Below are 12,601 nucleotides of genomic sequence, written 5' to 3'. Positions count from 1 at the left end.
TTAGAGATTATCTTTTTAGATTACTAAGATTGTTTTTTCTTTCTGTTGAATTGACCCTTTATCTCTATGAATTGTCCCTTTTTATCTCCAGAGATGCTTCTTAAAATCTACTTGTCTGATATAAGTTTAGCTGTATTAGGTTTCTTTTGGTTAATGTAAGTGTTGTGTATCTTTTTTCCATCTTTCTACTTTCATCTTTTCTGTATCTCTTTTTTTATTATTAATCTATGTCTTTGGTTAACAGTATACGTTTGGATTTTACTGTGTTTTCCAATCTGACAATTTTAGTCTTTTACTTTGAGTATTTAACCCCTTCATATTTAATGTAATTATTGATAAATTTAAATTTGACATTTTTATTTTCTTATTTTTTCATTTTTGCCTTTTTTGTATTAGTTAACTTGTTAATATTATCTTCTTCTTCTATTAGCATGTTATTTATACTTCATTTTATTATTCTTTTATTGGTCACCCTAAAGATTATAGACAGTATTCTTAACCTATTTGAATTAACTTAAAAAAATTATTTTGAATTAAGTATAGATTCACAGGAAGTTTTCAATATAGTATATGTATAGTCCCATGTATACTTCACCAAATTTCCTCCAATGGTTACATCTTAATTCCAGTAAAATATCATACCACAAAACTGATACTGGTACAGTGTGTGTTAATTTTTTCAATTTGTGTCATTTTTTCCCACTTGTATAGATTTGTGTAACTACCACCACCATCTAAATACTGATCTATTCACCACCACAAAGACCTCCCTTCTGCTACCCCTTTATATTCATATCCAGCCCCGTACTCCACACCATCCCTAACCCTGGCACCCTTTTCCATCTCTATAATTTAATCAATTCAAGACTCTTCTAAAAATATAATCATAATGTATGTGACTGTTTAAAATTGTTTTTTTTCACTCAGCATAATCCCTCCAAGTTTCTGTGTATCTTAATATTTTGCTCCTTCTCATTGTTGAGTATTACTCTGGGTATGGATGTACTTACTGGGGGACATTTTGTTTGTTTCCAGTTTTTTACTCTTATAGGTGAAGCTGCTATGAGCAATTATGTATATGTTTTTGTGTGGACATATGTTTTCATTTCTCTGTAATAAGTGCCCAGGAGTGCAATTGCTGGGTCATATGGCAAATATGCACTGAGGGTTTTTTTTCAGAAACAGCCAAACTGTTTTCCAGAGGGGCTCTACTGTTCTACATTCCTACCAGCAGTGTATGAGCGTTTCGTTTTCTCCACATCCTCACCAGCATGTGCTGTTGTTTAGTTATTCTGTTAGGTATGTAGTGATATCTTTCTGTGCTTCTAATTTGCATTTCTCTAATGGATAAGATGCTGAACACCTTTATGTTCTTATTTGCCATCCGTGTATCCTCTTTGGTGAGATGTCTCTTTGTGTCTTTTGTTCGTTTTTTAATTGGATTTTTTAAATTCCTGAGTTTTGAATTTTCTTTATATATTCTAGGTATGAGTCCTTCGTCAGATATATATATATCCTTAACTTATATGATTCTACTTTAATTAGTACTTTCACTACTTCATGGAAAATGCAAGGAACTTAATACCTTTCCACCCCATTTACCCTCCTCCTATATGTTGTGTAATTATTCATGTAGTTTAATTCGACATGAATTTAAAACTTCAGAAGTTTTAGATTATGTGTTGTAAGCAATTTCTGTTGATTTACTCACATTTTTAAACCCTTTTTTGTACTCTTCAGTTTTTTCTGCATTAGGGAAATTCCATCAGGGATCATTTTCTTTTTGCGTAAGAATTTATTTTGGTATTTCTTTTGTACAAAACTGAGACAATACTTTGTGTGTTGAGTATGTATGTGGGGGGTTGTTCTGAAAATGTCAGGTTGTCAGTTTTTTTAATTTTTAAGTTCTCTTCTGTCTTTCAGTGATTCACTTGAGAAGTCAAATGTCAGCTTTATTCTTTGAATATAAGGTCCGTTTTTGCTCTGGTGGCTTTTAAGATCTTCCCTCTGTCTTGGCTTTCAGCTGCTTTACTGTGATGTGCTATCATAGACAGCCTGGAGGCTGGACACCAGTAATCCCTACTTTCTGGTATTTGTGCTCTTGTGTGATACCTTCTTGAGTATGGGCTGGGATTACTGATTTAGTTCTAATGAATAGAATATGGCAGAAGTGATGGTTTCCTTTTGATCTTTTAAAGTTTTTTTTTAAACAGCTTTTTATGCAAATTTTCCAATGATCTCAGTGGAAGGGTTATTCTGATACAGTTATTTCCACAGGGTGAGCTTAATTGTACATAGAACTAAAGGTAATTTTTGTTTTCTTGGGATGCTCTTATAGAAGAGGCAGCTCTCTTAGTACACGTCCAGATAAGTTGCTTGCTACGTAAAAAGATGCTGTCCTTTTCTCCTGTAGTGCATATTGACTGATGCCCGGAGCGCTAAACACTTGTTTACTCAGATATTTTCTTGTCTCTTTGCTTCTGTAAATGTATATTTATTAAAAAGTCATTTTAGAGCTAGTTATGCCAGTCATAATATTTTTATATTTGTGTGGCTTTATTATGTAGTATAAAATTTATGACAAAAGATATTTTTCTGTGAAAACTTATTTAAATTCATTTGAAAGACTACACAGATGAATTGATAAAACAGTTGTTGGTGAGTTGGTTGTGTAGAGGAAACTGAAACATTGAAGAAACATATCATAAAAATCTAGAAGGTTTCTATCCTGAAATTGTTTCTCAAGTGTCCAGATTCTTGCTTCACCTTGTAAAGAGGCTAAATTTGAAAAAAAAGTCCATATTATATGAATGTGGTTTATATAAGAAAGAGGGTGGGAGCTCCCATATATCAAGATATTTGTGAATAACTGTACGTGTGTTTTAAGTTAAAATAACGTGCTTAAGTTGTATATTTGTCCTTTGTTATGATTTTTGCTTTATCTGACCTTTTAGAGTAAGTGAACCTTTTGCTGGTTCTGACTACATCTTTTAATAGAGCTCCTCCTGTCCTTCTAAATACTGAGATGGTGTTTCATATTATCCTTTCACAAAGAATTTGATAACTTTTTAATTGAATACCTTACATAGTTTTTATTTATGTTTTAGTGTTAGCACTAATTAGAATCCATAAATTAATGCATGTTTATTTACTAAGAACATAAAAGACCTTTTTAGACTGAAATAGCCAGAAGCAAAACAGAAAACAGAAAATTATTTGGTGACTCTTGCTCATTTACTAGCAGCTTCCATAAATTATACAGATTGTTTACCTGTATATAAAAATCACCAGATAGTTGTGTTTTCTTCTGCTTTTATATTCTATAAGCCAAGATGGGAGTCAAGTTCTTTTTATTAAACATTTATACTATGTCTGTTATGAACAGACCTATCATGGCAAAGAAGATTCATTCTTGTTCTTCAAAGAGATTATAGTTCAGAAAGCCATTTTAATAAAGCTATGGCAGAATCACAAGGTGCCTTTGTGCTTTTTCCTATGGGTATAAATTTTCAAATTTAAAAACAAGCCTTTTGTATGATGGTATAATTAAATTTTAGTTTTTACATATGTGATCTCTTTGCTTTTACATTTATGTAGACCTCAGTGGCTGGGAGGAGATAGGAGGAGTCCTTGTCATTGGTTAACCTTTAACAAATTTGTAGAAGACAATTGATATTCAATATCATACAGCTTTATATGCATATATAACTTTACTCTTGCAATGCCTTCACACCTTGTCTTGCATAGTGTCAGAGCTTCTGTTTCACCAGTTAACTTCACACAGACAGACTCTTTGTGCTTATAATGTGACTTGTTCATCCTGGCTCACTGTAGCAAAACTCCAAATATTTTTTCCCTATGCAAACATACCATAGGCATTAGGTCCTGGTGTGTGGGATCCTCAGCCTGTCACAGATTTCATGATGCCATCTGCTTCAACCTGAACAGTGTATCTTCTGCTGGCAGATTTTATTGAAGTTGCCATGCTCAGGTTTAAAAAAAAATCAGGTTTGACATAAGAAGCTTACTTTTGAAAAAATAATAATTGATCATGCCTGCTGTAGATTTTAAAATAAGCATTTGAAAGGATTCCCAAAAGCCTCTTCCTCAAATACATTGATCTCTTTTACATCTGTGGTTGTAGATAGCCAATAAAATGGTGAATTATTGGTAACTTTCGTAAGTTACTGAGTTTCCTGTTTTATTTTTCGGGACAGGTGGCAGACTTAAGCATGGGCTGGTGACATAAATTGTGAAATATTTTGATTGCTTCTGTCAATGGAAGACATTTACTAATGTCTCATTCCCAGAGATGATATCTAAATGATTGTTTGCTATGTGTATAATACGAAGATGACAGTAGCACCATGATGAAAAAATCTAGGTCATAATCTGCTTACTAGGTGTGTGACTGTGTAATTTTGTCATCTGTAAAATGGTAATAGTGATTCTTGGAGGGTCATTGGGCAGATTAGATCAGAGTGGGTCCTTAAGAATGGATAAACATTTATTCTGCAGATGTATATTGAATGCCAACTCCGTGCAAGACACTCTCCTAGAGGATGAGGATATAATAGAGAATAAAATAGTCAAATTCCTCCACTGGAGAATTCTGCATTCTAGTCTGTCTCTGCAGATTGGGATGGGAGCTCCATGACAGCAGGGTGCATGCCAGGCAATAATAAGCACCATGAAGAAAAACAGGGCAGGGTCAGCTCATGGAGCGTAATGGTGGGATGCAGTCTTAGGGTTGTCAGGGAGGCCTTCTCTGAGGTGATGTTGAGTGCACTTGGATGAACTAAAAATGTAAGCACGTAGATACTTGGGGGAAGGACGTACTTGGCTGCTAGAGAGAGCAGCTTGGCAGTTGGAGAAACAGTAAAGTGGTTAGTACAGCTGGAGCTATGTGAGTGAAGGACAGAGTGCTGGGAGATGAGCTTAGAGAGTGATCCAAAAGTGTCATTGATATAACTTTTCTTACGATTAATTGTAAATTAAAAGTTACATTCCAGACACCCTATAGAAATACAAAATTAGGATGGACTCTTTGCACTGTTTTAATGATTGCTTAGCTTTAATGTAATATTTATTATTTACATTTATTATTATTTAATATTACTATATTAATGTCAATATGATTTTATATAAGATATTCTATAAATATATTAATAGTTAATAAATATATTATTATTTATTATTATTAGATTATTTAGCTCTGTATAACAGGCACATACAAGTAATTATAGAATATTTTGTTGTTGTTTATTAATATCATTGTACCTGGAGTTAACCATACTGTGAGGTTTGAGGGCGTAGTCCTCCAGACTGGCAGCTCTTCCCTAGACTTGTGACACCAACAGCAGGGAGTTAAGCTCCAAATACAAAGTTGGAAGGAAGAGTCCACACAATACCATCCTCACTTCTGATTCCAACTGCACATTCAGGAGGTTCCCCAAACCACCCTCAGGTTCAATAATTCATTAGAAGGACCTATAGAACCTACTGAAAGCTGTTAAGACTCATGGTTATGGTCTATTATGGGGAAAGGATAAAGGTCGAAAGTTAACCTAAGAAAGAGACGCATAGCACAGAGTCTGAGAGGATTCCAGATGTGAAGCTTCCATTTTCCTCAGGAAGTGTTCCCTTCCCAAACTCGATGTGTGACAGTATACATGGAGTATTGCCAACCCAGGAAGCTCACCTGAGCCTGGTGTTCAGTTTTTATTGGGACATCATTTCATAGGCATGATTGATTGACCATGTGAGATGACTTAGTTTAAGAATTTGAGAGGATATCATGTGGCCTTGGGGCCCACCGTGAATAACAGAGACACTTCTATCATCTGGGAAATTCCAAGGGTTTAGAAGTTACTTCCTATGAGGTAAGGACAAAGGCCAGGCTTCTTTTTGGGAAAGACCAAATTCTTTACTGCATAGGTTGTTATAAAAATTCAAGCAATATGGTAAGTTAATGGCCTTCTGGAATCCCATCTCTTGGGGACAACTAGTGTTCTGTTGGTGGTTTGGTATATATTCTTCCAGATGTTTAATACACATGTAAACATTTTTTGAGTGTACATTGAATTGTACTATACTTACTGTTATTGTTCAATAACTAGGCTTTTTCACTTAAAAACATATGTATGGATGTGTTTTTGTGTGTGTTTTAATGAGTACCTTGAAGTTGAACCTGATTCTTTTCACTTAATTAGTTTTTAAAACATTTTCCACCTAAAAAGTAGTGCTGTGTTGAACATCCTTGCATTTACATCTTTGTGTATTTTTCTAATTTTTCTCCTTGAAATAAATTTCTTGAAATAGAGTTGCAGAATAAAAGGGTATGGACATTTTGAAATTTCATAGGTACTTCATTATTACCTCTCTTGGGATGATTCCTATGAAATAGTTTATGGAATGACAAAGTTGTTAATAGTCTCCATATTACTCTTAGGTAAACATTGCAACTCCCACAATTTCAAATGTTGAATGTGCCCACATTCCACATCTCAGCCCAGCTGTAATTCCTACTCTGCAAAATGAATCATTTTTATTATCCCCAAATAATGGGAATCTGGAAGTTCTTACAGGATTGGGTACTGCACACATCAATGGGAAACCTGCTTGTGATGAATCTGATCAACTGATCAAAAATATGGCCCAGGTAAGAGCATTTCTTCCTGATAGTTAACGACAGAATGTATAATATCTTAAGAATGTAATCAGGTCCTGGATAATTTGAAGAATACTTATATATATTTACATTATGTTAGTTAAATATATACATTAAATATATATCAAGTATATTTTAAGTATATATTATATTCTTATTTATGAAGACATTTATAATATCTGAAAAAATTGGAATGACAAAGATGTAGAATTTATGTGGGTTTAGGTGGTTCTGAGATTTTACTATTCCTTTTCTTAATTATCATATTTTAAACTGAGCATTATATGTTATGTTTCAGAAATATTCTTCAGGATAAATAAAATGTCTCATTCTAGGTGATGAGTGATAAAGTTTATCTTAGAAAAAAATATTTTTAATTTCTTTTTTTTTTAAAGAACAGATTAATGCCACTAATAAGATGATTGCAAGTGCAGTGATTTGCATTTAATTGTATTTCTTGCTTTTTTTCCTGAACAGGGTCGCCAAATAGAAGTTTTTGAGCTCCTCAAACCTCCATGTGGAGGCCTTGGGTTCAGTGTTGTGGGACTGAGGAGTGAAAACCGGGGAGAACTGGGGATATTTGTGCAGGAGATCCAGGAGGGCAGTGTGGCCCACAGGTGAGACCGTCACTGTGTCTTTTCTGGGTTTTTTTTTTTTTTTTAAAATTAATTAATTAATTAATTTATTTTTGGCTGTGTTGGGTCTTCGTTTCTGTGTGAGGGCTTTCTCCAGTTGCGGTGAGCCGGGGCCACTCTTCATCGCGGTGCGCAGGCCTCTCACTGTCGCGGCCTCTCCCGTTGCAGAGCACAGGCTCCAGACGTGCAGGCTCAGTAGTTGTGGTGCACGGGCTTAGTTGTTCCGCGGCATGTGGGATCCTCCCAGACCAGGGCTCGAACCCGTGTCCCCTGCATTGGCAGGCAGATTCTTAACCACTGCGCCACCAGGGAAGCCTTCTTTTCTGTTTTTGATACCGCATTCAGAAGGTACTGGTCACCTTGGGAGAATTTCAAGGAACAAAAATGAACAAAAACAGACAAAAAACTGAATACAATCTGTTATTAACTAGTTTTTAGAAATCATTAAATTCTTAACATTGCTACGATAAAAAGAAAGTCCTTTGAAAGGAGAGTTAACTTTTTAAATATAGTCGTAACTTAATCATTTTTTAGTAAGGAAAGAAAAATTTGACTAGGACAGTATTCTCATTGCTATTAAATGGGCTCTTTTTGATTAGATTTTAAAATTACTTTGTAGAAAAGTATACAAATGGCCTATGATAATTTGAGCAATATTTTATTAATATACTCAAAGCAACAAGTAAATATATACATCTTTGCTTTCATTTGTAGAGGATAGGAACATCTAAAATACAATGTATAGGTTGAGTGGGTAGCTGAAAAGAAGGCGCTTTTAACTGGGAGGGGTTGATTAGGGGTAGGTCAACTGGAGCCAAAGCATATATATTTTCCCTTCCATTTTTATTTTGACATAATTGACATACAGCAGTCTGTAAGTTTAAGGTGTACAGCATAATGATTGGGCACAATAGTAAACACCATCTCATATACATACTAAATTAAAGAAATAGAAAAAATATTTTTAGAAGTGCAGCTGCAGGAAAAAGCTTTCATAGTGTGGACATGAGAAAATAGAATTAAAAATAACCTGAAAATGCATGCCAAAGAAGCTGTCATTTTTTTGAGAGCTGTTAGTTATCTTTTGCCCCCTTTTTCATTCTTAGAGATGGAAGATTGAAGGAAACTGATCAGATCCTTGCTATTAATGGACAGGCACTTGATCAGACAATTACACATCAGCAGGCCATCAGCATCCTGCAGAAAGCCAAAGATACTGTCAAGCTGGTTATTGCCAGAGGCTCATTGCCTCAGCTCATCAGCCCCATAGTTTCCCGTTCTCCATCTGCGGCCAGCACAATTTCAGCTCACTCTAATCCGGTGAGTACATCAAATTTTCAAGAAGAACAGAACGTATTTTTCTAGTTCTTTAAGGTTTTGTATGGGTTCGCACTTCCTGTAGATTCTTTGTACTTCTTGGGTTTTTCCCTTTTTGTTGTATCTGTCTGTGGCCTGGAATATTTTTTATGTAATTATGATTAAGTTTATGGCTTCTAAAAAATTTTTTTTTAAAAATTTTGTTAGTTTTCTTTATACAGCAGGTTCTTATTAGTTATCTATTTTATACATATTAGTGTATACATGTCAATCCCAATCTCCCAATTCATCCCACCACCACCCCCCCGCCACGCTTTCCCCGTTGGTGTCCATACGTTTGTTCTCTACATCTGTGTCTCTATTTCTGCCTTGCAAACTGGTTCATCTGTACCATTTTTCTAGATTCCACATATATGCGTTAATATACGATATTTGTTCTTCTCTTTCTGACTTACTTCACTCGGTATGACAGTCCCTAGGTCCATCCTTGCCTCTACCAATGACCCAATTTCATTCCTTTTAACGGCTGAGTAATATTCCATTGTATGTACATACCACATCTTCTTTATCCATTCGTCTGTCGATGGGCATTTAGGTTGCTTCCATGACCTGGCTATTGTAAATAGTGCTGCAGTGAACATTGAGGTGCATGTGTCTTTTTGAATTGTGGTTTTCTCTGGGTATATGCCCAGTAGTGGGATTGCTAGGTCATATGGTAATTCTATTTTTAGTTTTTTAAGGAACCTGCATACTGTTCTCCATAGTGGTTGTATCAATTTACATTCCCACCAACAGTGCAGGAGGGTTCCCTTTTCTCCACACCCTCTCCAGCATTTGTTGTTTGTACATTTTCTGATATGCCCATTCTGACCGGTGTGAGGTGATACCTCATTGTAGTTTTGATTTGCATTTCTCTAATAATTAGTGACGTTGAGCAGCTTTTCATGTGCTTCTTGGCCATCTGTATGTCGTCTTTGGAGAAATGTCTATTTATGTCTTCTTCCCATTTTTGGATTGGGTTGTTTGTTTTTTTAATACTGAGCTGCATGAGCTGTTTATATGTTTTGGAGGTCAATCCTTTGTCCGTTGATTCATTTGCAAATATTTTCTCCCATTCTGAGGGTTGTCTTTTCGTCTTGTTTATAGTTTCCCTTGCTGTGCAAAAGCTTTTAAGTTTCATTCTGTTCCATTTGTTTATTTTGTTTTTATTTCCATTCCTCTAGGAGGTGGGTCAAAAAGGATCTTGCTGTGGTTTATGTCAAAGAGTGTTCTTCCTGTGTTTTCCTCTAAGAGTTTTATAGTGTCCAGTCTTACATTTAGGTCTTTAATCCATTTTGAGTTTACTTTTGTGTATGGTGTTAGGGAGTGTTCTAATTTCATTCTTTTACATGTAGCTGTCCAGTTTTCCCAGCACCACTTACTGAAGAGACTGTCTTTTCTCCATTGTATATCCTTGCCTCCTTGGTCGTAGATTAGTTGACCATAGGTGCGTGGTTTATCTCTGGGCTTTCTATCCTGTTCCATTGATCTATATTTCTGTTTTTGTGCCAGTACCATATTGTCTTTTTTTTTTTTTTAATTTTATTTATTTATTTATTTATTTATTTATGGCTGTGTTGGGTCTTCGTTTCTGTGTGAGGGCTTTCTCTAGTCGCGGCAAGTGGGGGCCACTCACTATCGCGGCCTCTCTTTTTGCGGAGCACAGGCTCCAGACACGCAGGCTCAGCAGTTGTGGCTCACGGGCCTAGCTGCTCCGCAGCATGTGGGATCTTCCCAGACCAGGGCTCGAACCCGTGTCCCCTGGATTGGCAGGCAGATTCTTAACCACTGTGCCACCAGGGAAGCCCCATGTTGTCTTGATTACTGTAGCTTTGTAGTATATTCTGAAGTCAGGGAGTCTGATTCCTCCCGCTCCATTTTTTTCCCTCAAGATTGCTTTGGCTGTTCGGGGTCTTTTGTGTCTCCATACAAATTTTAAGAGTTTTTGTTCTAGTTCTGTAAAAGATGCCATTGGTAATTTGATAGGGATTGCATTGAATCTGTAGATTGCTTTGCGTAGTATAGTCATTTTCACAATATTGATTCTTCCAATCCAGGAACATGGTATATCTCTCCATCTGTTTGTGTCATCTTTGATTTCTTTCATCAGTGTCTTATAGTTTTCTGAGCACAGGTCTTTTACCTCCTTAGGTAGGTTTATTCCTAGGTATTTTATTCTTTTTGTTGCAATGGTGAATGGGATTGTTACCTTTCTTTATGTAGCCTTTTTACTTGACATCATTCCTTAAAAAAAAAAAAATTTAGTCCCTTAAAAAAGTTTACTCTAGGGACTTCCCTGGCGGTCCACTGGTTAAGACTTCGCACTTCCACTGCCAAGGGCCTGGGTTCGATCCCTGGTCTGGGAAATAAAATCCCTCATGCCGTGCTGTGCAGCCAAAAAATAAATTAAAAAAAAAAACAACCAATCTTATTGATCTTATCAGAGTACGAGCTCTTTAAAAAAAAGAAAAAAGGAAAAAAAAATTTGACTCTATTGGTAAGCAAATAAAATCTTGATTTTGCTTTGTAAAGTCACTGACAGCTGTCAGTGACTTTAAGAGGTCATTTCGTTTGGAATCTTGTGCAATAGGGTTTATGCAGAAGAAGTTCTTAACAGCTAACAGTTTTTCCTTGATCATCCCTTTTTTTTTTTTAAGTGCTACAAAGGATCTTGCAAATCTCTCTTTACCTGGTTAAATGCAGTCACTATAATGATATATTGATAATTTCAAGAATGGTTATGTCAGTAGCAGTAACAACATGTTGAAAGAGAAGTGTACTAAATAAAAGGGACCCTGTTAAAGCTCATTATTATGTCTGCACTTAGTTATTTAATACTAATCACAAAATAATATTCATAGAGATGTCAACTGTAATAAAAATCTTAGTTTTTCGTAAAATGTTTACAAATTCATATGGGGGCTTTGTTTTCAGGTTCACTGGCAGCACGTGGAGACTATTGAATTGGTAAATGACGGCTCTGGTCTGGGATTTGGCATTGTAGGAGGAAAAGCAACTGGCGTGATCGTGAAAACCATCCTGCCTGGAGGAGTAGCTGATCAGGTGAGCCACTCCAGCAGATTTTTTATGTTTTATCAAAAATACACCTTCATCTTTTACATTTCTGTTAGAAAGAAGAGACTTTGGCTTTAGACAATGTCAGAATCTTCTATTTTGCTGAGCTTGTATGTAAAATGTTTTTCTTAGACCTGGGGAGAAATACATTTCAAGAGAGACCTTGATTTTCAGTTACAGTTACAGACAGTGATCTTAAGACTCTTTAGAATCACAGACTAAAGCCCAGGTTGTGGTTTTGATCATCGTAGAGGTATATATCCTTTATTTTATGATTGTAAATCACGTTTATAAGCCTACTTATCTGTTTTATAGCCACAAGGTATTATGGAAAAAAGAATACTTCATTACTGAGGGGAGAAAAACAAGATTCATCTTGTCCCTTTAGTGATGGGTCACTGGTGTCATCTTTGTATATGAAGTACAGCCTGTTTTTAATCTCTTAGAGTAGTTCATTAAAGCATTGCCATTTATGCTATGTAAAGTTGTTGGAGCATATGTGAGAAAATTGTAAAGTTACTAATTATGATTTACGTTTTAATTTGACAAGTTCTAGTGTCTCTTTTGCCTTGGTTATAATGTTTTGTATATAAAGCTGTTTGCTTTTGCATGCGTATTTGAACTTAAGTCACGTGCATCAAATATTTTTCATGTTGGCAAATGAAAGGCAGATTTATGGGCAGCCTTATCAATAGAGGTAACCTTATCAATTATTGAGAGTAACTCAATAGTATGTGCGTTTTCTTCCTTTTAAACATTAGCCAGTATCATGCAGTATCCAGTGAAATTTCTCTATTTGACAGGCTTGTGATAAATCAGCTTTACCTTGTGTATAGAGCTGCACTGTCTAATACTGTAGGTACTG

At 35.6% G+C, this 12,601-nt stretch overlaps 1 protein-coding gene across 7 annotated transcripts in view; it reads left to right on the top strand.

Moving 5' to 3' along the window:
* Window positions 1–12,601, top strand: part of MPDZ (multiple PDZ domain crumbs cell polarity complex component) — a 172,666-nt gene that overhangs the window by 50,643 nt on the left and 109,422 nt on the right. For all 7 annotated transcript variants that reach the window (XM_068553691.1, XM_068553686.1, XM_068553692.1 and 4 more), the window contains exons 4-7: window positions 6,452–6,661; window positions 7,148–7,287; window positions 8,412–8,625; window positions 11,596–11,724. In XM_068553691.1, coding sequence (XP_068409792.1) covers window positions 6,452–6,661; window positions 7,148–7,287; window positions 8,412–8,625; window positions 11,596–11,724 — 693 coding nt within the window. The remainder of the gene's footprint in view (window positions 1–6,451; window positions 6,662–7,147; window positions 7,288–8,411; window positions 8,626–11,595; window positions 11,725–12,601) is intronic.

Source organism: Eschrichtius robustus, chromosome 10 (genome assembly GCF_028021215.1).
Source record: "Eschrichtius robustus isolate mEscRob2 chromosome 10, mEscRob2.pri, whole genome shotgun sequence".
Taxonomy (NCBI): Eukaryota; Metazoa; Chordata; class Mammalia; order Artiodactyla; family Eschrichtiidae; genus Eschrichtius; species Eschrichtius robustus.
This window is presented reverse-complemented; position numbering and strand designations above follow the sequence as displayed.